General features: G+C 47.7%; 1 protein-coding gene across 1 annotated transcript in view; it reads right to left on the reverse strand.

The window, feature by feature from the left end:
• Positions 1-246: 246 nt before the first annotated feature.
• The window catches only part of LOC138489501 (zinc finger protein 345-like), a 131020-nt gene continuing 104895 nt past the window's right edge, over positions 247-26371 (reverse strand). Inside the window, exon 8 of the mRNA XM_069617243.1 lies at positions 247-4346. Within this exon, the coding sequence (XP_069473344.1) occupies positions 2950-4346 (1397 nt within the window). The 3' untranslated portion in view covers positions 247-2949. The remainder of the gene's footprint in view (positions 4347-26371) is intronic.

Genomic DNA, 26371 nt, shown 5'->3' on the forward strand with positions numbered 1-26371 from the left:
TTCTAATGAGAAGCTAATCCCCCAGACGGCTGTACTGCAGAGGAGCTCTATTCTCCATCGTCGGACTCAACCAATCTCAACTGAAGAGGCCTGTAACGTTCTAATGAGAAGCTAATCACCCAGACGGCTGTACTGCTGAGGAGCACTAGTCTCCATCGTTGGACTCAACCAATCTCAACTGAAGAGGCCTGTAACTTTCCTCCATTCCACACAAAGCTTTCAGTAAACCTTCCACAAAGATCAGGATTTCAAGTCTAGCTTCAGTTTATTTCTAGATTTCCAGTCAAGTAAGAGTTTCTTTTTACTACAATTTACAGCTTGTAGACCGATAAACCTTGAGAATCCAACTTTTTTGACAGTTTATTAGTGCATTTCAGAACTTTGCATGGTTATAAAACATAATTACGTAACCAAACATACGATTTGCCCTGTTTCACATTGAACTTTTTAACTCTTCGTGTCCTGGACTGGACAATCACTGGGAAATGGTTTTTGGTCAGCACTGTGCCCATTCCCAACACAATTATTAACAGCAGACCGATTCATGGCCCTGGTGGTTCCCGGTACAGGAACATGACGGCACGTGCAAAGCTTCCAGTGTGCCTGTACTGTATCAAGCTGTCAAACTGCCTGCCTTGGAAGCCCGGCATCCAGACACTGTGATCCTCATCACAACTTTGCGGTAACAGTAATAAACGATGCAGAGTCACTACAACACCACCTCTTACTGTCTGCCATATTACAGGCTCAGCGGTATTTACTGCTGTTGCCAATCAAGGCATTTCATCAGCAGTAAATACCACATGAAGAGGAGCGGAATACCATCGGAAAACACTACCAACGTTAACATGACAATAGGTGGATGTATAGGAGACCCTTGAAGGCATTTAAGGTTTTGCAGGGGACAACAAAAGTGGCCGAAAAAAGTGGGCTCACTGATGCAAACCTTTTCAACCCACTGTGTAATTTAATGCATAGAGGGGTCACACATTAGCATTGCAGTCAGAGCCATGAGATGGACACCTGAGCAATACTTGGAATAAAGCCTCAAGAGTCATAACTGGACAGATCAGAGGTCAGATAGACACACTTCTAAAGGAGATCCTCACTACGACCCTGGAGCGATGTGTGGGGCCATCAAAGGCACAGTCCATTTCTTAATGTTCTTGAAAATGAGTGATGGGGCGAGTGTTCCCACCACATTGCAGACCGAGGGGGTGGGGTGGCGCAACGGTACACCCAGAAGAGAAGTCTGGGTGCTCACAATGGACATCCATTTTAGACTTGGCCTACTAAGTGAGGAAAGATACTGGTCTTCTAATGTCCCACCTTACCTCTGTAGGCAAGTCAGAAGTTGACTGTGTGCGATGTCAGTGGCCTCTAGACCACAGGTTTAATAGTCTCCCTTAAGTGCCAGTCATCTGGTTTTTGTGGCACTAAACTGGAAACCAAACACCTCTAACTAAGCACCTTACACTGAATTTCTGGGTTGACGGTTTGAACAAGTTGTTCACTAAATGCCAATGTTCTGGTATTCTTTGTCACCCATTATTTCGACTCATACTTCTCTTTTCCTCTACTTTCAGTTTTCTTCCCTTTTCAGATCCTGGCGAGGATAAGAGTAATCCTCGCAAGGATTACCACTATTCCACAAAGCGGCAAAGTGGAGCAAATGCAAGCCAGTGCACGCCAACTTCAATGCATGCACTTCTTGCAGACATTTTCAGTCCAGCAGCGTAACTTGCTCATCCAATCACAAACGAGTGAGCGTGCAAGCCAGTAAAGTCAGATGGTGTTTGTTTTGCACACTCAGAAATATAGAAGCTTCTCAAGAAAGGGCGGGGGGCCGTGACCCCATCACAGAGCCCATATAGCATGACCTCATGGCACACCGAAGAGTAGATTCTATATCAAGCACTACAATTCTGTGAAAAAAAGTGGCTAAGGGGTTAAGTTGGCCTAATAGAAATCTTTCTTAAAGGGACATTGTAGTTGCAGTGAAAAGCAGCAAATTCCAAGAAAGTCGCCAACAACTATAACTTGGTCACTGCCATGCACAACTCATGACACCATATATGCCAGCACAAATGGGATGCACGTAACCAAACTTTAAACAGAACTTCAACAAAAAGGACCCAATTTTAAAACTTTTTTTTTCTTTACACATTTCATAAGCAGGCTAAAAAATATGTTCTGCTTTCTCTACATTTCATGTGTGAGACAACAAACAACAAACCCCAAGAAATGTAAAGGCTGAATGAAGGCGTCCAGGAGCACAGCCCAGTGGTGGAAGAACTGTGCATGCTTTAGATGCCAGAGGCGGCCAGAGCACAGAGCGGCGGTGGAGGGCCTGTGCATGCTTTAAATGCCAGAGGCGGTCAGGAGCACAGCACGGCAGTGGAGGGCCTGTGCATGCTATAGATGCCAGAGGCAGCCAGCAGCACAGCGCGGCGGTGGAGGAGGACCTGTGCATGATTTAGATGCCAGAGGCGGCCAGGAGCACAGCGCGGTGGTGGAGGAGGACCTGTGCATCCTTTAGATGCCAGAGGCGGCCAGGAGCACAGCGCGGCGGTGGAGGACCTGTGCATGCTTCAGATGCCAGAGGCGGCCAGGAGCACAGCGCGGCGGTGGAGGACCTGTGCATGCTGTAGATGCCAGAGGCGGCCAGGAGCACAGCACGGCGGTGGAGGACCTGTGCATGCTTTAGATGCCAGTGCTTCCATTCTACTTGCCTTAATATACCAAATGTGTTCTCCGCTTGCTAATTTGGGGATGTGGTGTAGGAAATAAGGTCTGTTCCCTCTCAAAGCCTCTGCACAATAGATTTTAACCTTTCACATGGGTATTTCTCATTTTGAATACTCAAAGGGTGAAGGAACTTGCCACACTCCGTGCACTCCTATGAATCTGCTAATGCCTGCTCAGAACGGAGCAGTGCCCGAAGCTTGCCTATACTCTGTCATCATAAGTCTTCACCCAGTATGGATCCTCTGATGCTTGCCGAGACCGGAGGGAAGTATTTCCCACACTCTGTGCAGTGGTGCAGTCTTTCCTTGCGTGAGATTTCTGGTGCATTCTTAGGCTTGATGCTTGTCTAAAGTGCTTACCGCATTCTGTGCACCTATAGGGCTTCTCCCCAGTATGGATCCTCAGATGCCTCCTTAAAGCTGAGACGCCACGGAAGCTTCTCTTGCACTCTGTGCATTCATAAGGTTTCTCCCCGGTATGGATCCTTCGATGATGGGCCAGAGCGTTGGATTGACAGAAGCTCTTCTTACACTCTGAACACTCATAGGGCTTCTCCCCAGTATGAGTCCTTTGATGGGCTTTCAGAGATGAGCCACGACTGAATTTTTTCTTGCACTCTGGACATTCATAGGGCTTCTCCCCGGTATGGATCCTTCGATGCCTCTTCAAGGTTGAGATGCTACTGAAGCTGTTCTTGCACTCTGGGCATTCATAGGGTTTCTCCCCAGTATGGATCCGTTGATGCAGGATTAGAGAGATGGGCCGAATGAAGCACTTCTTGCATTCTGCACACTCATATGGCTTCTCCCCACTATGGATCTTTCCATGGTGGCTCAGATCTGAGGCGCTAGTGAAGCGTTTCTTGCACTCTGGGCATTCAAAGGGCTTCTCCCCAGTGTGGGTATTCTGGTGGTTGTCCATTTGAGACTTCACAGTGAAGCATTTCTCACACTTCGTACACTGGTATGGTCGCTCCCCAGTATGGATCCGCATATGGGTGTTCAGACTGGAGTTCTGGGTGAAGCTATTCCCACACTCCGTACACTGGTATGGCCTTTCCCTAGTATGGACCTTCCAATGTCGGTCCAGTTTTGATCTCTTATCAAAGCTCTGCAAACACTCCGTGCACGGGTATGGTCGCTCTCCAGTATGGATCTTCAGATGCTGCCACAAATTTGAACGCTGAGTGAAGCTATTGCCGCACTCTTTACACTGGAAGGGCCGTTCCCCAGTGTGGGATCTTTGATGCTGCCTCAGAAGTGACAAAGAATGAAAGTGCTTATCACACTCGGTGCACTTGCAAGGCTTCTCCCCAGTATGGCTCATGTGATGATGCATCAGACCCGACTTCCAAGTGTAACTTTTATCACACTTTATACATTTATAGGGTCTCTTGCCAGTGTGACATTTCTTATGTATGATTAGACTGGGCCTGTCAGTGAAACACTCCCCGCAGCTGCTACAGGTGAATGCATGGTCCTTAGCGTGGATCCTCATGTGGATCGTGAGTTGGGAGTGATCCGTAAAGCTCTGATCGCAGTCAGTGCATCTTCCAGGGTTCATTTGCAGGCTCTCAGTCTTGATAACCGCTGCATTTCCTGTTGAAAGAAGCAGAGGTTTCAGATATTATTGCATGAATTCATATCATCCAGCTACAAATCAACAGCCCTAGTGCAAAGCTGCGACTTCTTGACCCGTTTCCCACTAACACCAGAGGATCCCATGTATTCTGTCTGCCAAATTACATTTAGCCAAAAAATACAAGTGTATGGCTCTACAATCTGAAATAAATACTAAGAGAATAAACCGAGCCTTTCCATATCCAGGAAACTAAATAGACATAACATACTTCCTAGGTGACTGGTGTAATAATTAAAGAATATAGTTATTAGCACAAACCTAGTGTTAATTGTCCATCACCGACTCTACAGTACACTGTATTGTGGGATGAATAGAGAAGACCTTGGTAAGAGTCCCACATTCACCTGTGAGGAACCTGCAGGCATCCTCACTTCTACTCCCCCCTGGATCCTCCCCTCAGGTGGCCTGGGGAAGGTGTGAGGAACCTGAGGGCATCCTCACTTCTACTCCCCCTGGATCCTCCTCTCAGGTGGCATGGGGAAGGTGTGAGGAACCTGCTGGCATCCTCACTTCTACTCCCCCCTGGATCCTCCTCTCAGGTGGCCAGGGGAAGGTGTGAGGAACCTGAGGGCATCCTCACTTCTACTCCCCCCTGGATCCTCCTCTCAGGTGGCCAGGAGAAGGTGTGAGGAACCTGAGGGCATCCTCGCTTCTACTCCCTCCTGGGTCCTCCCCTCAGGTGGCCAGAGGAAGGTGTGAGGAACCTGAGGGCATCCTCACTTCTACTCCCCCTGGATCCTCCTCTCAGGTGGCATGGGGAAGGTGTGAGGAACCTGAGGGCATCCTCACTTCTACTCCCCCCTGGATCCTCCTCTCAGGTGGCCAGGAGAAGGTGTGAGGAACCTGAGGGCATCCTCGCTTCTACTCCCCCCTGGATCCTCCTCTCAGGTGGCATGGGGAAGGTGTGAGGAACCTGAGGGCACCCTCGCTTCTACTCCCCCCTGGATCCTCCTCTCAGGTGGCCAGGGGAAGGTGTGAGGAACCTGAGGGCATCCTCGCTTCTACTCCCCCCTGATTCCCCCACCAGGTGGCCAGGGGAAGGTATGAGGAACCTGAGGGCATCCTCACTTCTACTCCCCCCTGGATCCTCCTCTCAGGTGGCCAGGGGAAGGTGTGAGGAACCTGCTGGCATCCTCGCTTCTACTCCCCAATGGATCCTCCCCTCAGGTGGCATGGGGAAGGTGTGAGGAACCTGTGGGCATCCTCGCTTCTACTCCCCCCTGGATCCTCCCCTCAGGTGGCATGGGGAAGGTGTGAGGAACCTGAGGGCATCCTCGCTTCTACTCCCCCCCCCCCCCGGATCCTCTTCTCAGGTGGCCAGGGGAAGGTGTGAGGAACCTGAGGGTATCCTCGCTTCTACTCCCCCCTGGATCCTCCTCTCAGGTGGCATGGGGAAGGTGTGAGGAAACTGAGGGCATCCTCGCTTCTACTCCCCCCTGGATCCTCTTCTCAGGTGGCCAGGGGAAGGTGTGAGGAACCTGAGGGCATCCTCACTTCTATTCCCCCCTGGATCCTCCTCTCAGGTGGCCTGGGGATGGTGCGAGGAACCTGCTGGCATCCTCACTTCTACTCCCCCCTGGATCCTCTTCTCAGGTGGCCAGGGGAAGGTGTGAGGAACCTGAGGGCATCCTCACTTCTATTCCCCCCTGGATCCTCCTCTCAGGTGGCCTGGGGAAGGTGCGAGGAACCTGAGGGCATCCTCACTTCTACTCCCCCCTGGATCCTCCTCTCAGATGGCCTGGGGAAGGTGCGAGGAACCTGCTGGCATCCTCACTTCTACTCCCCCCTCGATCCTTCTCTCAGGTGGCCAGGAAAAGGCATCACTCTTAGATCCTGACCCTGGTGGTGGATATGCGAGGGTTGATCACCTTGGGGAGAGGATTTCTTTGGGTGAGACAAGGTATTCCCCCTTTCCCTCGTCAGACTGAACCCTACCGTCCCCCTGCCTACGCAGGTTATTGTCAGAAATTTCCCCTCACTTACAAACAAAATGTCCGACCACCATTTTACTTTAAAACTGGGATAATAAGGCAGCGACTGGGAGTTAATACACACTTCGAATCATTCACACCACTTTGGTACTGAGAGGACTGTAGAGCGATACTATTGCAATAGTCAGGCATGTCCAGCTAATATGCTTGATTATGGTCAGGCAACTGAAGACAAGGACTTGTACCAGCAATAATTTACCAGGCTCCAGGTGTATAAAATGGGAGACCACCACATGAGAAGGAGAGACCTGACTGGAGAGCAGAACACAGCTGGCAGACATGGAGCAGGCTGGAGAGGGGGCGGAACGACGCCATGTGCAGCAGAAGGGTGACAGACGCTGTGGCCCGAGCAGGCCGTGAGACGGCTTAGACACCTGCAGTACTCCTTATAATTCGTCTACAGCCAGAACTGTGGGAGGTAGAAGATTCCCAAGCACTGTAGGCCACCAACAGCAAGTTTCGAAGACAGCGACCGCTGCTCGCGGGACTCCCAAAAAGTACAAGCGGAGTGACAGGAAGCCGGAGACGAGAAAGAGGAAGCCAGAGAGGAGAAAGAAGACACCCAGAGGAGCGGCTGCATAACGGTGAGTGTAAGGAAGCAAACACTCATACGGGAATGCTCCAGGGGCAGTGAGAAGGCATACGTTAATGCCGAACGAACTGAAAACTATGACAGTTGGTTTTGGAAGCCAAAGTGAGTGTTTTTTTAATACTGAACAAGCTGCAAAGAGTAATTAGTACTTTTAAGAGTACAGCAAGTAATACTGAATGCCGAACTAAAAGAAAGATAGAATGAACATATGAGAACATGAACAAAGTGAAAACAAGTGATGAGCATTTATGAACAAAGTGAAAGCAAGTCATGAGCATTTTGACAAATGACATAGGTCTATAGAAAGAAAACCTGCGTTGGCAAGAAAGCCCAAAGAATACAGAAGTATAACAAAGTGTCAAGGGTTATATGGTGCGTGACCTGTAATGGGTTGACCTTGTGGTCTGACAACCTCGCCTAGACCGAGTGACCCCTGCTTGGAAAGAACCAAGGAAAGCAAAGATAAAGAAGTTGAATTTTATAGCAGGCGGCTGAAGTGAATGAGAGCGAGAGTAATCTGTGAAGCGTGAATAGTAACATGAGGAGGGGGGAGCTGGAAAGCAAGCCAGGAGCTGGAAGAGGCTTGGAACTGTGCTTGGAACACCATTTTGATGCTGACATCCCTACACATTATTTATCTTTAGTTGTGAGGCGCTGTTCTTGATCCTCATTTCCTCTCTCCTCTTCTTACTCGTCCTTCCCAAATCTCAGGCTTTTGCTTAGACCTTACCTTTACTTCTCTCTCCACTTCTTTTATGCCATCCCTCTTGGTTTATCTCTCTGACCATCATCTTCTTTCCGTCTCAAATTTTCCCTACGTCTCCCGCCCCGATTCCCTCTACTGTGCTTCTCCCTGTGATTAAGCGGTGTGATTAACACTCATTGAATACTCCTTTGTTTCCTCATGTGTTGCTGTTCTTCTATCTCACTATTCCTTTGCTACTATATCTGCTGATGAAGCTGCTTCTATTCCTTCATCCTCTCCCTCTTCCTACTTAAAGGCTCTCTTTCCACCCTTCTGGCAAAACCCCCTGAAACCTGGCTTTCCGCCTATTTCTGCGCCATGCAACGTGCTCTTCGTCGGCTGGAAAGGTGCTGGCTTAAGTTCAGGTCCGAGGGAAAATACATTTCTTATTCCTCCTATCATGCTCTTTACCACGACTGTCTTTTCTCAGTTAAATGCTCTTACTTCTCTGATCTTTTGCACAGTGACTCAACTCATCCTAAATGCCTATTTCAGACCCTCTCACGTCTTCTTTCTCCTACACCTGATCACTCTACTGATTCTATTCTATCTGCCTCCGACTTCATTTCGTTTTTCTCCTCAAAGGTGGCTTCTCTTCGTTCCGTCATTGAGTCATCTAGCTTGCCACCTACCACCATTTCTCTCACTTTGTCTCCTAGTTCTACGATTTGTTGCTTCTCCGAAATTTCTAATGACAAAAATTCCCTTATGTTGTCTCGGGCGCATCCCACTGCTTCCCCGATAGACCGTATTCATCTTCACGTATTGCTAAAATCGATCTCTCTCTACTTTCCGATCTTACTTCCTTTTTGAATATCTGTCTCTCAACCACCGTCTTCCTTTCTGCATTCAAGCATGCCTCTATTATTCCTATTCTTAAGAAACCTACAGCTGACTCCTCACTTGCCTCTAAATTCTGTCCCATTTCTCTTCTCCCATATCTTTCTAAACTACTTGAGCGCCTTGTTTACTCTCAAGTCGCTACCTTTGTTTCTGCTAATTCTATTCTCCCTCGCTTTCAGTCAGGATTTTGGCTGTGCCACTCTGCTAAAACGGCTCTTCTTTCTCTTCTTAACTCTACTTTCTGTACGCTTCTCCAAACATTCATCTCTTCTTATTCTTCTTTACGTGTTTGCAGCTTTTGACACTGTTGATCACCCTGGATTACTGACTTCTCTTTCCTCGTTTGGGGTTTCTGGGTCTCTTCTTTCGTGGTTTAGGTCATGCCTGTCCCAAAGGACATTCTCGGTCTCTTGGACATTGCATATTGGTCGGCATGATGCACGTACGGCTATTGGCATAGTACTCTGATATTTGATTTTTTTGCTTCAGTTAATTTCCTTTCAGCTTGCATTTCAAGCAGGCGGGAGACTGGGTGCCATGTTATTTCTTATTTGATGTACTGATTTTATTGAACTAATAGCAGCATTTCTTTCCTTGTAAACTGCTATTGTTACGCTCACCTGGTCTCTGCAGAGGCGTTGGGGCACAGTTGCAGCCCTCCCTGAACTTGAATCACCCCCTTCAGGCCTCTTCCTCAGTAGAAAAGCTGTGAGCGGTGGTTTGTGGGGATACTGCTCCTGTGTGGAGATAACAGTGTGTGAGTGCACCAATCTGCGTTTGTTGTACCTCTCGAACCCTTCACCCCAAAGTACAGTTTCTGTAAGCATACGCCGGCCCATAAAGCTTACTTGTGAATTATACTACTTATGCTACTAATTATGCTACTTCTGGCAGGGGCGCATCGAATGGGATCTAGTTCCTTCACCGATCCCTGAAAAGGATTAGTCCAGTCCAGCTGCGACTATGCTTCTCCTTATGATTGGTAAGTCTTTCTTGAGCTCCTGTGATGCGGTTTGTTCTCTTTAATATATTTATATGTTGCTCCTATTTATGCCCGCAATAATGTCTCTCTTCTGTTTTCTTCCCTTAGATGGAAATGCGGCCTCAATGCAGCTGTGAGACGCGAGACGCGGCCGGATGGAAGATGGATGCTACCGCAATGTTCGACAGCAGGTAAGTGATGGTTAAAGGAAAGCGCGAAGTATGGCGAAGCGCAACCTTAAACTGACTGTTTTTTTTATGTCTAACCTTGTCTTCTGTTTTTCCTTGCAGGCGCTGCTGTCGACGATGGAGCGTGTTGTGCTGCGGTGCCAAGATGAAGATTTCTGCGTTCCGGAAAGTGTAAAGGTGAATACTTGGTTCGCCGAAGAGATGTACAGGTAAGAACAGCTTCCCCCAGTTGGTAAGTATGCTGGCAGGAAGCAGGATGTCCAGGAAGCAGGATCTTTAAAGGTAAGTCTGACCTCAGGCGACGGTGAGCGTTACGCTGCTTGCAAGTGCAGAATAACGCGAAGCGGCTGTCTTGAGGATCGGGGCAGCTTATATAGATGAGATCGTGGGCACGCCCATTAGGGCCAGCTTACCAGCCACACCCTGCCACTCGTAGAGAGTGGGCACGTGCAAAGGCAATCCTTTAGCAGCCACACCCAAGAATACACTTGTGGCTGCTTAATGGATGGAATGTTCAAGGTTAATGCATCATGCTTAATGGATGGAATGTTCAAGGTTAATGCATCATTATTAATGGATGGAATGTTCAAGGTTGATGCATCTGAAGGGTTTATAGTGGCATTTTCGAAATTACATTTTGTCAACACAAAAATGCCAGAAAAAAAAAATTCCATCTCTTTTTTTTTTTTTTTTTTTTTTTTTATAATCGGGGTGTTCCCCCCGCAATCCCCTGTTTTTTTTATTTATACTCTTATTTTTTTACTAACGAAACAAAAATAAAACAATCAAAAATAAAACACATTCGCAAAAAAAAATTCGGCAATTTTGTGTCGACAAAATGGCATGTTGAAAATGTGTTTGACAAAATAACTGAATACCATCTAAAGTGCTATGTCCATAATAAAAGCTTTTTGGTGTTAAATGGATGTTCTTGTTTACTTTTGTTCATGGGCTTGGTGCCAAAGGCGCCAGGACAGTGTCCACACAGGTCTCCTGTGCATGCCTGTGCCCCCGACTTCATGACCATGACAGCTATTCGTTCTGGAAGTTGCCTGGCTTCCTAGTTACACTCCTCCCCCCCTCCCTCCCGGGACCTGATACGCTTCTGCGGTCGGTCCTTCCTCACTACGAGCAGTGGGCAAGGGGTGAGGCTAGATCGATAACATGTGTAGGCATATATCGCCCACCACACGGGAGCGCAGCAGGCAGGGGCCTTGCGTGCCAAAGTCAAGCCCGTCTGTGCTTGTCCGGGCTGTTGGGGAGGGGGGGGGGGGGGGTGTTAATACTGTGGTGCGTAGGGCCCCAAGGCTTGTACTATCACAAAATCAACTTATTGATCTTGCCTCTAGAGACACAGGGTGGCCAGTGCGGCTTTTAAAGGCCAAGCCGTGGTAGACTGTGCAGCCCTCTCTGGACAGCCTAATGTGCATTCTGTTGAACACTAGGTCGCTGGTCGCTCACTCCAAGGAATGTTATGATTTGCTAAGGGACCACGGCCCGGACCTAGCTTGTTTCACATGGTTATGCGATCACTCTGGCCGTGCTCTTGTACAGGCACACCCTCCCAATTACTAAGTTCTTCGGCTTGAACGCCCTTCATAACATATTTGTTTGTTGTTTTTTTTTTATAACGCGCACCTGACCCAAAGGTAACTGGGCGCTTGTGTGTAAGGTAACGGTTACATGGCACATATACATTTTTATACAAGATAGATGCGAAATATACAGTTATGATATAATTACAAGTCACAGTAGTGGACTGTAGCGTTTAAGTTTTGTTGAGTATCCATGTGATAACGTGCTTTCTGAATTTGACAAATGCTTGAATACTTTGAATGTTCTGTGGGAGTGTGTCCCACAGCTGAGCGGCTAAATCCGGGAAGCTAGCGCCGCCAGCTCTTTCTAGGTTATATCTAGGCACCGCCAGACATGGTATGTTGGAGGATCTAGTAAATGTATTGGGCCCTTTCGAAGTGAATTTGTCTGTGAGATAAGGAGGGCCTTGATGGTTTAGCGCCTTGTGAGTGAGACAGAGTTTTTAGGTCAATTCTTTCTTGTATAGAGAGCCACTTGTGTTGCTTTCTAGTTGCGGATATGTGCTCTTGTCTGGAGATGTTTAATGCGGCTCTAAGCGCATTATTTTGCATAATCTGCAATTTGTTTATAATGGATTTATTGGCACCTAGGTAAAGACTGTTGCAATAGTCCAATTTGGATTGTATGAGGGCTCTAGCTAGTGAGAGGCAGCTGGTAGGTGATAGTACGGGTCTGCAGGCCCTAATCAGCTTGCCAGTATAGGCAGTGGCAGATGAGGTCATGTTTACCTGTGTGATTAGAATGGGCATCAAGGTAGAAACCTAGTGCTTTTACATTTTTGGCTCCAGGTATATTATTCCCATCGATGAGGATACTTGTGTAGTTAGGACTCAGTTTGAGAAGGTGGTTAGGTGAGCCAACTAGAAGTAACTCAGTCTTATCATCATTCAGGCAGAGACCGTGTGTGGCCATCCATGCCTGAATGATGATGTAGACTTCATTCATTCGAGTAACTTCTGTATCATTGGTTCCTGTTAGGGGGGTCTCCGCAAGTGATGGGAATAGGATCAGCAGCCGCCGAAGGAAAGAACACGCACATAGTTCTGTTCACAAGGAAAGATTGGATCCAAGTGACTGCAGAGCTAGAGAAATTAGCTGCTGATAGGTGATCACATAGGGCCTCATTACGAGTCCGGCGGTAAGATGCCGGTTTTTCTGGCTCAGTTACCGCCGGACTCGTATTACCATTCTGCCTCCGTGATTCCGAGAATTACCGGGGCATTACAACCCCAGTGTCCCGGGAATTCCGGAGGCAGAATTCGGTAAATCCCCATTGAGTCCCATAGGACTCAATGGGAATGGGGAAGTGGAAACACCTGCACCATCTCGTGATGGTGCCGGTGTTTCCACGTCCGCCTGCAGGCAGGTGGTGTTAAACCTGCCAGGTCAGACCTGGCGGGAATGACACCTCCGCCTGCAGGACTCGAGATCACCCGGTATGGAAACATCGGTGGCGGCGGGTTTACCGCCACCGTTATTTCCATACCAGGTGACTCGTAATGAGGCCCATAGTATTTTATGGTCTACCAGATCAAAAGCAGCTGAAAGGTCTAGGAGAAGTAAGATGGCCACTTTGCCTTTGTCTTTCAGTTCGTCAATCTGGCTTTTGAGATCAACAAGGGCAGTTTCTGTACTGTGCTGCGGTCTGAAGCCAGATTGGCGGGTTCCAAGTAGTTTGTTACATTCTAAATAGTCTTGAATTTGCAGGTACGCAATTCTGTCCAAGATTTTCAGTAAGAAGGGAGCTGTCGTGATCGGTCTATAGTTGGTGGGTATAGTCGGGTCTGTTTCTTCAGGAGCGAGAGAACCCAGGACTGTTTCAGATTACTTGGGACAGAATTGTTGGAGAACAAGGACTTTATACGTTTTGTGATTAATGGGGCTAGATCTCTGGCTGCGTCTTATAATCTGAGCCGGGCAGCTGTCACCTTTACAATTAGATGGTTTAAGAGATGCAATCATTTTTTGAACTTCAGGTATGGAGACCTTATTAAATTTGAAGCCTGAATCAATGTGTACAGTCGAGGGTGGTGTTGGAGTATTAGTTGTAAGTTGTATCCTTTTTTCTGCTATTTTAGTCTGGAACCCGTTAAATTTGTTGGATAGAGCGTTTTGTATGCTAGTGCACCAAGGTTTATCCTTAATACAAGTATCTGCCGGGGGAGGGGGGCGGGTAGGGTTCTCTAATTCTTTTAGGATGATAAAGAATTCTTTAGTGCTAGAGCCTGCTTCGCTTATTCTGTCATTGAAGGTTTCTTTTTTGGTCTGGATTATCTTCTTTTTCTAGGTGGCAGTGATAATGGCATAGTTGGTTTTATTTTCGGGGGTGGGGGTAGATTTCCAGAGTGTTTCTAGTTTTCTCTTTTCTGTACAGAGTATTTTTAGTTCTGGAGTAAACCAGGAGTTCAGATGGGCTATGGGTTTGCTTTTGCGCAATTTTAGTGGGGCAATAGCGTCAATGGCTTTGGTCATAGTCTCGTTGTAGATGTCGATCATTGGTATCCGGTAGGGCATCGAGTATGGGTCTACCAGGGGTACCAGGGTCTCCGCTGTGATATTTTGTTTGTTCCTTGTGAGACAAGAAGGTGCAATAGTAGGCTTCATCTTTTCCAGGTTATTAACGTTCATTTCTAGGGTGATGAGGTGGTGGTCAGACCACACTAGAGGTGTAGGGTCAATTAGCGTGATGTTACAATTGAGATCCTCTACCCAATCAAGTATCCTGCCTTTCTCATGGGTGGGTTTGGTGCTAATTTGGGTATAGCCTGTACTGTTAGTGAAGTAGCTAGAGACATTGCGCGTAAGTCGCTAGTGTCATTGTAACCAAGGTTGAAGTCACCTAGAATGATGTTTTGCTGCATAGGTTTGGTGGTATCAGCTGCTAGGGATGTGATGTCTTCTTCGAATGACCCGGGGGTCCTGGAGGCCTGTAGATAATGTGGATCGTTATAGTATTATTGGGCGAGGTTAGGAACTTGACTGAGAGAAGTTCTCACGATGTCAGTGAGGAAGGGGGGGGTGGCTAGTCTTATATTGAGGGCCGATTTGAATATGATGGCTATTCCTCCTCCTCAAGCATTGGGCCTGTCTGCTCTAAGGATGGAGTAGTTGTCCGGGACAGCTAGGGCAATGGACGGGCCTGCTGAGTTGTGCCGACAGGTTTCTGTCAGTGCAAAAAAAAAAAAATCAAGATTTTTATTCAAGATGATGTCTGCAATCTCTGTTGCGTGAGCATCAAAGGACCTGATATTCAGTAAAGCTCCTTTAGTAGTTTGCGTTTGTGTACCCTTCAGGGATGGACTAGGTCTAGTATCGCCAACATTATTGAGTTGATGTGGGACTCCTGGCAGTGCGGCCCTTCCTGTATTTGGTTTGGTGAACAGACCCTTGGGATACCCTTATGGCACCCATGGGTGGGAGTACCTGTACTCCTAGTGTATGTTTTTGGGCACGTGTGTGTGGCCCACAGAGCAGGGTACGGGCTGGTGACAGCTCAGTGCTGAATTGACAGGTACCCTGCGCATCCTCCAATTTGGGATGCCCAGGCCCGGTCATTGGAATCAGTGGATTCCTGATAGGAAACAAGATGGCCCCTGTGGCCTCTTGCTTTCTATGGCCTGTTACCATACTTTTGCCGAAGTCCCAGGAAGCCCTGACTCTGTCCCTGCCCCCTGACTGGTTGTTGGGTGGCAGTTCCACTGGCTGGAGCCTTCCCAATGACTATGTTGTGGGTACGCCTGTGGGGTGGGATCTAGGTGAATGGAGTGTGTGACGAATACACATTCTGTGTTATGGGTGTCTAGTATCTAGTGTTTGACACAGGAGCCCTCATTCTGAGTATGGTGGTAGTCATGGCGCTATTTGCGCCATGACTGCCTCCCATACTGGTACCGACTCTGCTTTGGTGAAAGGGGGACTTACCGATCCAGTCCGACCTTGGCAGGACCGGTAAGTCCCCATTTACCAAACCATTCCAATGGGAATGGGGAAGTAGCTAATAATGGTACCGCAAATTGCGGTACCGTTATTAGCTCTGAAGTCCCGTAACGGGTCCCATCCACAACGCATGGTCAGACCAGGCGTTAAAGGAGGGACCCGCTAAGGGAATAGGGCGCAAAGGGATTACCGGCACCAGTGTCCTTACCGGTGATCCCTTTGTGCCCAACTCGGAATGAGGCCCGAAGACTGAGACAGCCCTGCCCGAAACTGGTATGAATAAGTGTCTAGCGCTGAATGGCAGAGTACTTGTCCAAATCCACATTCTGTGTTGTGAGTGTCTGGATGGATAAGAATGGCCTGAATGCACAGTGTGCCTGATTGGCTGCCTGACTGCCTGAATGCCCTTCCGAGTGATTGGTTGCCTGAGTGTGACCCAGCAGAATGAATGGGAGATCAACAGTATATCTGGGGACCTGTCACTGATAGAAATCGTTCAGAAGCTGGAAGCTGAAGTTGATCCTTGATGCTTACTCTTGAAGCCGAGGCGGAAGAAGGTAAATCGCTGTTCCCTTCCGTGTAATCTGAAAGCTGCTGTGCCTTCAAGAACGGATCCAAGAGAGGACCTGATAAGGAGACCTCTCCCCGAGCTACGAGGGACCATCGCGCACCAGCTGATCTTTGCCAAAGCACCCTGGTAGACAGACCTACGAAAGGCTGCAGACCAGAGAAGGGACCGCTGAGGAGAACGAAGAGAAGCACCGGACAGCCATCCACCGTCAACGACCGCCGTCGACGACCGGAGCTGGCATGCTACCTTTGCCTAAGAACATTTGGTCCAAGGACTTCCTTGTTCACCCTCGTTGACCGCTTTCGTCCTGCCAGAGAAAATCGAGGCCACTGATGAGCGAGGAGAATCCGCCAGTGGGTTTCCCGCCACCCGAAGATCTCAGAGACGCCAACAAAGCTACTGAAGTCAGCCGTGGTCACGTCCCGTCCATCAACACCAGACGCCAACGACTCAACGCCCTTGCTGGGCCAAAGTGCTTCATCCACTCTTTGCCAAGGTGCACTGCATGCCTCTCCTTCACAGGACGTTCACGAGCTTCCGTCAATGAGCACCGCGAAGATCGAAGCTGCACCCTCAACGACCGCCATTCACCTTTTTCTTCATCTCGGAAGTTGACGACCAGTGGCTCCTGCCTGAAAGGGAGCACACTCAAGAAGGGCCCATTGATTCTCGGACAAAGAACTCTACAACACAAGGTACATTTGGGTTGCAGAACTATAGAAGAAGATAAGACTAATAGACTATGTGCCTCATCACGAGTTGGCCGGTAACGCTGACGCTAATAGGCCTAGCGTCAAGCCCCCCAATTAGCACCGGATCACGGGTTTGGCAGAACGGTTATTGTTGGGCCCAATGGGGAAAATTTGCACTATTACCACCGGCGGGAAATACGCACCGAAAATCAGCAAATTTGCAGCAGATCTCCCTCCAGCTGAGCTGGGGGGAAATCCACCATGGTAATGATCTGGCGGACCCTAAAATGCGGCAGTAATAGCACTACCGCCGCATTTAAGGGTTACCAACCAGACTTGTGATGAGGCCCTATATATGGACTCGGCTTGTAGTGCATCTTCATTTACAGGTTGCCCAGGTGGGGGGGGGAGGATCCTCGTACAGAACTGTGTCTGGTTGGTAGGGGCTCAATATTCTGCCAATTGTCTAACCAACTTGTCTTCCTCCCATGTCTATGATTGATATCGTTTTGCTGTGTTGATTCGTATGCTATTCGAACAGAGTACAGTTGGTGCATTTTAATGGTTTAATGGAATCAGAGTAATCGTGGTACCACCTAGAACTGTATATATTTACCATTTTAGAATTGTCAGAGCACAAAGTATTATCGTGATTGTGTATATAACCTTGAACCTTATTTATATAAAGACCGTTTTAACTAACAGTGTGTGGACATTCCTTTGTGGGTGCTTGGGGATTACACTGTTCTTAATAAGCAGCCCGCATCACCTCCTGAGAAGCTAGGCCTGGATTGCTCGACCACGTTACCAATAAGAGACTCTTGGCTGGGGTCCTCTGTGCCTCTCCTCTACCATATAGAGAGCAGGAGTACAGACACCCCCCCCTCCGGTCCTTTGCTTCGTGGACTTTCGGCTCGTCTAGCAGCACTTGAGTGAACATGAAACCTAGGTGTTCGAGCTGCGTCAACTTGTTCTGTTTTCACAATTAGTCCTTCATATGTCATCGACCCAATTCTGAGCCAAAGTCTATTGTTTGTAGTTGACCTCGTAGTCTGCTAACTGTTCTGGGATATTCGAGGGAGTGTGAGCACACCACTATTAACCCACAGCTCTAATGACTAGCCCTTGCTTTGAGTTCTTCATTACGTGTTAGGAGACCACAATTTTTTCCATTTCAGCCTCTCAATAACTGCTATTTGATTTTATTAAACAGGGTGCCACTACCTCTTCTGGCCCTTAGAGACTTGCTCACTCCACCTCACATAGGCTTTTGCCTTCGTGGTTGTCCAACACTTGGCATCTGCAAATGTCCTGGTCTCTCCTAATCTTAGCAGAAATAGGTCTTACGCACAAAGTTTGTTCATTCGACGCCCTTTGTGCCTTGCACCCAAAGGTATTCCCTTATTCTGCACACAAACACAGCTTCATCATCAATTCTTCAATATGCAATCCTAGGCGTGTATTTGGAGGTAGCTGTGTCGATTCTTTAACACAGGCCGTCATCCATTTTCTTCCAATGGCCGTCCTAAAAAACGCTATGTATGTACCTCCTTTTAGGAAGCTTCTATATGCTTTTTCTACCTTGCGTTACAGCTTATTTACAGTTATTGGTCAGCAAGTTAATTCATCTTCTTATTTTCATGATTACTTATACATGTTTCTCTTCGTGCCTCAGTTACATTGTCAGTCTTAAGTATGTTCATATTGTTTCAACATAGGTTTATATATCATCTTCATGACATCCTTCAGATGTCTTCAAACTTTTACTTAGCGTATATGAATGATTCCCATAGCCGTATTCTGGCACTTTGGCAGTGGGCATCCTTCTTGGTAACATCCTTCCACTGTCTCAACATAAAGGTATCTTCTGAATGGCTGTCTGAGTGCATATTGTCTTTCATATAAATCGATCCGGTATGGACATGTCGCAAAAACTGTTCCCAATTGTAGGTCTTCGTCTCTTACTCCAATAAGACGGTGATGAGGGGACAGGGCTAGAGAGGAGGCATGCACTTGCTCCTTTCCAAGTATTACATTGCTCCATCCTCGCATGCCTGTCGCTTTCAGCTATATAACATTTGTAAATCTCCTCCTTTCTTGACTTTTGATGCTACTAAACTTCTGATTTCCTCACTAATTTTCTCGCGACTCTTGTTCTACCTCCCTTTTTGGCCTTCCTCTCACTTGTCTTGCCCCTGTGCGTCTTCTCCATCTTTTTGCAACTGTGACACTATTGCCCCATCTCTTCTTACTCTTGGCTACCTCCCATTTCAGTTCAGACTCAAATTTAGCTTTCTCCGTCTTGTCTTTAAATCTCTTCATGGTCTTGCACCTATCCATCTTTCCTCCCTCGTTTCATTCTGTACTCCATTGCGTTCTCTCCGCTCTTGTTCTCAATTTCTCCTTGCTGTCTCCCGTCACATTTTCATTCCTTTTCTTTGCTGGCTCCCTTGCATTGGGAAACACTCCCACTTTCTCTTTGCTCCATTTTCTCATACTCTCGGTTTCGTGCCTCATTTAAGTCCTACCTTCTCCATTCTGATTGGCCAGGCTGACTGCTGAAAGTTACTTGCATTTCCCATCTTTATTGCATTATTTTTATGATCGTATGTACAGTGCTTAAAGCACTAGATAAATCCCAAATAAAATACAAAGTATATGTTTTGGACACAGACAGACTTAAGTTGAACTTACTGATTGACTATCCTTAGTTTCTTTAGGTAGGGAAATCCCACCTTAGCATAGGGCAAGTTAGGCCTTACTCCATCACGACACTGAACAGAAATAAACCATTTAATTTGGTCATTGAATCTGTTGTCGGTTTCTAAATTTGTGACACCTTCAAACACCACTGCCGGACCCTGAAGATGATTTGGAGAATGTAAATGACATGTCAGATCATGTTTGTTTTGTGAAGTATTTTGACCCCTTTTTTTGTTGTTTTTACAAACAAGAGCCTGTGTAGTGCATAAACAAATCCCACTGGGAGCACCGTGCTGTTCCTTCTCCAGACCCACGGCTAGAAGGCACATGTCAAAAGCGGAGGGGGGAGCCCACAGGACAGCCTAGGGATTAATTCTCTCCACCTCCAGAGAATGGTCAATTTCTGTGGTCCACATTCTCTCTGTGGTATAGGAGGTCTGTGGTCCACATTCCCTCTGCAGTATAGGATGTCTGTGGTCCACATTCTCTCTGTGGTATAGGTCGTCTGTGGTCCACAGTCTCCCTGTGGTGCACATTCTCTGTGTGGTATAGGAGGTCTGTGGTGCACATTCTCTGTGGTCCATGATATAACATTCTTTCATACAATGACAGAAGAATCCTGGCAAGATTCTGTCCCTCTTAACACAACGTTGGGGAGTGAATCTTGGCAGGTACATGGAGCAGACAGGGGTGCACAGCCGCTTCCGTGGAGGGCTAAAAGTACCAGAGAGCTCCCACACAGTGGGCCGATCTATCCTGGAGAACGAGCGGGTGGTAGGGCCATTGGTGCAGCCATTGGAGTAAAAAAAGAAACATGGGATTTGAGGTGTTTTAATCTAACACATTATACGTAGCCACCAAATGGCATGAACAGTGATTGGCTGACTCACTTAAGGCCAAGCCACACTTCATTATTAAAATCATTTGACTTGGAAGGCCATATATCATCTCCTGAAGAGCCACATTCGGCCACAGTCGCTCGCTGTGCACCACTACTCTAGGCCTAGCATATAAATATCCCCATTTGATATACTTCTTTAAATACACACTTTTCCAAACGACCTGCAGTTTGGAGGATAAATCCATTTATACAGCTTGGAAAGCCGAAGAGGGTACATTCTGGTAGACCACGGATCAGCTTAACAAAGCAATGCAGGAAAACAAAAGCGACCATATTACAAATGCCTCAGGCGTTCAAGTGGACTGGAATCTCCATGTCAATGAGTGTTATATGAGACACAAAGGTAAAGGTCCTTACAGGGCGTTAGGCAGAGCTTGTATGCAGTACCCTTTGAGACCACTACACACAACTATGACCACAGGTGTAAGTAACACAAACCTTTGGTATAGGTCTGTACTACACAGTTTTTGGTAGCGGAGCCGAGCAGCCAGGCTTATCTCAAGAGGGAATATGAGCTGCAATGATGTTACACAGAGTTCTACAATCATTCAAACAAACTCTTACACTCAAGGTTTCTTTGTTAAATACTTATTAATGTAACTGTCAGTTATAAAACATTCATAAGAAGGTGGCAATATAATCACAATATAAATCACACACAAAATATACTTCAGTACTGTACACACTAAGTTTCTGAGGCATTCAGAATATTGCAAAAAGGCATAGGTTATCAGAACATAGAAAGAATACAGTTATTTCTTAGGCAGTGCAGATATTTTGGAGTTCACCAGGAGTCAATTGAATAGGCTAGGCCAACATTAATGGGCTAATGTTATGTTTATTGGGTTTATAAAGTTAATGGACATTTGTACCGCGCACTATCACCACCGAAGTGGTCCCTTGGCGCTAAAGTCTTGGATAGGATAAAGCAGTCCTGACAGATAAACAGAAACGTCTCTGCAAAAGTTTTTAGGAATAGTTTGTAGCAAGAATAATATGTTGGGTCACACGCTGATTAGGCCTGTGAGTTGGGAGTTTCACTGCGAGAGGTAAGTACTCTCAGTCTGGTTTTACAGTACCTTTACAAATGAAGAAAAAGATGCAGCTGGTGACCTCTGTTCCTGGCAGTTCCAGCAGATCTCGCTGTTACTGGGCTTCAGTCGCGAGGACAAGAGGAAGGACGTCGGGGGACTCATGTACTGCATTGGGACTGGTCAAAAAGCTGGCAACTGGCAAATCTTCATTTCCGGTAGCTGTAGTTCAAGCACTCAAGCTGGTGTCCCTCTCCCTGGTTATTCGGTTTCCTGCAGCACTGAGGAAAATACAACCAGCTCTGAGAATGGTATCCAGGTGGCTTAAGGTCGAGTTCATTGGTCCCACCAACGCAAAGGGAGAAGTCGTCCTTGCAGGGCTTCTCTGTCGAGGTGAACTTTGTGATTCAGACCTGCAGCAGGGTTTCACCGGGCAAACCAACGGTACAGGAGTTGCAGCAGCCATCCTCTTCAAGCTCGTCTTCAGTTCTTTCATTCCAGTGGTCGACTCTGCCTTCTAAGCCAAGAAACTCGCCTTTTATTCAGTTCTCTCCCATTCATTCCAGCCTAGCTGTCACTCGCCTAGCTGTCACTCACCCAGCAGGGTGGCTGTCCTTGCCGGACAGTCAGCCAGCCAATCACCACAATGTGCATTTGGGTCTCCTAGGAGACTAAGGACAGGGAGTTTCGGGGCCCTCCCCCACTTTCTGTCCACCCCAGACACTCTGGCGCCAGAGACGGTCTTCAGTCCTGAAGCCTGCCAAAGGTGAATGAACAATGGAACCAAACCTGGTTAGGCGCGCAGAGCAAAACTCTAGAAGGACCTTTCTACAAAGAAATGGTGAAACAAGAAGACGGCACCGGTTTTTACAGAAGGGGCTCATAAGCCATCTTGAAAAACATGGCTCCCGCGATTTAACGCTACCGGTGTTCACGGTCGGGAAAAATCATGGTAGTTCGTTGTAAAACCACTGCCACCAGCCATTTCGATAGGAAAACTGCGAAAGTATCTAGACACAGGGGATACTAAGTAAGCACTCTATTGTAAGATAGGGTGAGCTGGGTCTAGGAATTTAAAAAGACTAGTAAAGTCAATTTCACTTTACTTACTCTGGGAAACAGTAGTTTGTCCCAGAGAAGGTAGTTAAACCTTGGGAAAGCCTGAAAGTTTCCCTGTGCCACTGCGCTGAGGGTGCTGTGTGACGCAAATGAAAAGATGCCTATGGAGTTGGTTAGACTCCATAACCAAAGAAAACACAAGAGTAAAACACATTTCAAAACACATGAGAGAGTGGGAAAAGGGGTCACACACTCTCCAGGTAAAAAATAAAGTCCTCAAAATCCAGCAAAGTTACTGGGGGTCTCTAAGGTGAAGGGAATTAGCACATGTTTGAGAATTCTCCCTAATGTCGGCCCTGGGCTCCATACAGCACCTCACATACCGATGCCAATTCCATAGCCAAAGCAGGCCAATGAATGGCTAACAGAGCTCCCTTACATGTGGTTGTTAGTGGGACACACAGGGCAAATCAGGGGTTTGGTTAGCAATCCTAGATAAGGATAACATCTTTGACGTCCTGGCTCCTGCCACCTGGAATTCTATTCCTCTGGATCTCAAAACCATCACATCTCTGGCAGCTTTTTTTAAAAGAAATGAAAAGAAAAACCTTTTTATGGCTACCTAAACCTGTTCCCCTTCCTGCCAAATCTCTGCCTTCTTTCCTTTGCTTGTTTTTTTCCTGTCTGTCTGTTTCATGTGCCCCTTGAGGCCTAGAGCGATGCAGCATGTCAATCAAGCATTGAAATAAATAAAGATAGGCACCTAGAGAAGGTTAGGGTCAAAAGAGAGCCGAGAATTGCAAATCTGGCAGATCATTCAATAGAGAGGAGCTTCAAGCTTATGATAACTCCAAGAATGCACACACTCAAGAGATGTGGACGGGGTGCATAGCATCAAAGAAGATTTGGAAACCTTGCAAAATGATCAACAAGCTGTCGTCAAACTTTTGAGTAAAGAAAGTAAAAACCTCAATAGCACACTAAGTGACTTGTCAATGACCAATTTTGTTTTTTGGATTCATTTACAATAGTTTTAAGTCAGAATATTAATACAGTTAATGTTTCTTATTTTGTACTAGCCTTGACAAAACCCCAAAGTATAGGCGAAACACAGGCACGTGTTTAGCCTGTGTTGAGTTAGTTTGGGTTGCAGGCTTGCCAAGATAGTGTCCATTTATCTGCTTGCAAGCTGTAATAAATGGAGTGCCGAATTGTCAATTCTCGATAATAGTCTTCCCATTTGTTTTTACTTCGATAGATGGTGACTGCAACTCTATCTGTTGTGTAATGCTGCGACCCATCGGATCCACACCTCCTTCCAGACACTCCACGAGTGCCTGAGACAATAAAGGTTCTGGGGCTGGTGAGCGTGCATGTGGGACAGCACAGGGACAGTGTGTCCCATTTGGGCCTAGTGCATGGACAATTCACGACAGGATATTTTTAGGGGGCAAGCTGACCCGGGATGGAGATTTCGAGCTAGCTATATAGCATTGGTTATAAGATTTGCTGGTTGTTTAGCTGCAATTCTTTTAATTTTGTCCTCTTATCCAGAAATTAATTTGGCAAAATACCATGGGTAGGGATTGAGCCCGTGGTTAAGGGATACACTATAGGGTATGCGGCCCAGAATGCGAGTAACACCCAGGTACTGGTTAGAGTTATAAGCATGGGGAAAGGGGTAACCCACAAATAAATAGGGTGAGACAAATTACTTTATGGCGAGAGTCCTTACCCTTGTCAGGACCGCTCCACAGTGTCTGGTTGTTTTTTCACTAGTATGAGGCCACCCACAGGGGCGAGGCATAAGAAGGAAGCCCAAGAGGCACCCTTGGTAGTGATGTTGCCTTTGGTGCCCTCTGCCCCTAGGACACAAGGGCCAAGCGGGCAGGGGTCCAAGCATCCATGGTGGAACCTCTCTCATATGCCCCTTCTATGACGAGGTGAGATACAGTGTACCAAAGGGAACCACAGCATTTCCCAGCCCCCCAACAGACAGGTCCATGCCCCCCCCGGACACAGGGGACCTTGTTTTATTTATACAGCGCGCCAGACCCGGGGGTAAATGGGCGCTCAAGGATATGGTTACAGGATACAGGTTATACATTTAGAACAATTTGCGCAGAATTTATACAATTTACAAAAATACAGTTATTGTACAGCTTATATCATAGGAGTTATACATTTAATATAATATGTACACAAGAGTGATACAGAAGTCAGTACTATCGGACGCAAGGTTGTATCGGGAGACTGATAAGGTAGATGTATGAGGTGTCCGCACTGAACATGAGGTGGTGTTAGTTTTTATTCAGTAGCCAGGAGATAACTTGGGTTCTGAATGATTGAAAGGTTGAGATAGATTTGATGTCCAGTGGCAGTGTTTTCCACTGGAACCTTAGGGCTTCATCAGGATTTTTTCACGGTCCTTGCCCCCCGGGCACAGGGCGACCTTAGGGCTTCATCAGGATCTTCTCACGGTCCATGCCCCCTAGACACAGGGGAACCTTGGGGCTTCATCAGGATCTTCTCACGGTCCATGCCCCACGCTCTGGTTGGGCTCTCGTACGGCCAGGCAACCATCGGTTTGCCAACCGGTGACAATGGGTGATGCAGCCGGAGAGCCATGTGGAAGCCTTGGCGAGGGCCTTCCCTTGGATCACAGTGCCAAAGTTCACAAACTATTGTGACGTTTTCCAAAAACTCTTTGTGCGGTACACATAGAACTTCAGCGCTCTAGCCACATCCAGCAAATGCAAAGTCCTCTCAGCTGGCGACGAAGGCTTCGGGACGAATACAGGTAACATCGAGGGCTTGTTGAGATGAAAGTCCAATGGCACCCTGGGCATGAAGGAGGGATGCGTCCGTAGCACTACCCTCGTCTCATGGAATGTTAAGTACTGTGGTTTACAAGAGAGGGCCTAGATCTCTCCCACTCGTGCAGAGGTGATGGCCACAAGAAACGCCATTTTCCACGAGAAGAATTTCAGTGGTGCCGAATGCATAGGCTCGAACAGTGGACTCATGAGCCTAGTCAGCACCACATTGAGCTCCCACGCCGGGGCCAGAGTCTTCACCGGTGGGAACGAACGGAAAAGTTGATGAACTCCTTGACCAGGTGGTGCGACCACAACGACGACCGTTCCAGAATTCTGGTGTAGCGGAAGATAGCCGCCAGATGAACCTTGATGGAAGCATGCGCCAGCCCTGCTTTGGCCAACGACAGCAAATACAGCACCACCTGTGGAGCCGTAATCCATAGATGGTCGATCTTCTGTGCCCAGCACTAGACTGCAAACCTCTTCCACTTATGTCTGTAGAATTTCAGTGTAGATGAAGCTCTGGACTTTGCAAGCACCACCTTGCAGTCCGCCAGGATATCATATCCTCCAAACACAAGCACTGCAGGAACCAGGCCCGCACGTTCAGTGACCCTGGCCTCGACGAATTTCTTCTCCAAAATGGTCTGGAGAGTAGAAAGCTCCTCCTCAGAGGAGACGTCCGTGCCCTGCAGGACTACCGTGCCCCCCCCCTCTCTTCGAGCAGGGGAGAGTTTCGGAGAGATGATGGGCATCGCCTTCTCTGGTCTGCTCTATGGGCTGAAACTACGATTCCCTCCTGGCAGGCAGGGAAACTCTCGCCTTGGGGACCGTACCCTGCAAACCCGCGTCTGCGGCCTTCGCTAGGGACGCCACCACGCCTTCAATGGAAGGCTTTGCTGGGTGAATCTGGGCCTGCACGACCTTGGTTGAGCTAGGGGCCTTCCCCTTGGAGGGAGGTGGGAAAGGGGGGGGGGGGTCAACGCTCCGCTCGGCCTTCTCCGACTGGCCCGTCCGGGGCTTCTCCAGAAGCTTACCCAGGTGGTCCGACTTCCTCTTCTTCGCCGAACCAGAGCATTGGCTCGTGGTCGAAGGTGCCGGATATGCTGTGCTCGTCCTGGCCGCCGGGGAGCCCGTTGCAACGGCCCCCATCGCTGGGGCGCCCACAAAAGTCTTAGAAGACTGCTCAGATTTCTTCTTGTGGCTGGGGGAGGCATGCTGCCGGGACACACCCGTAGCAGTGGCTTTGGCCTGGAGCCACTCTGAGGCGCCTGCGCCGGTCATTCACAATGCGGGGGACCATCTCCTTGCAAAACGCACAGTCATCCTCCAC

The sequence above is a fragment of the Ambystoma mexicanum genome, chromosome 9 (genome assembly GCF_040938575.1).
Source record: "Ambystoma mexicanum isolate Mex_15411 chromosome 9, UKY_AmexF1_1, whole genome shotgun sequence".
NCBI lineage: Eukaryota > Metazoa > Chordata > Amphibia > Caudata > Ambystomatidae > Ambystoma > Ambystoma mexicanum.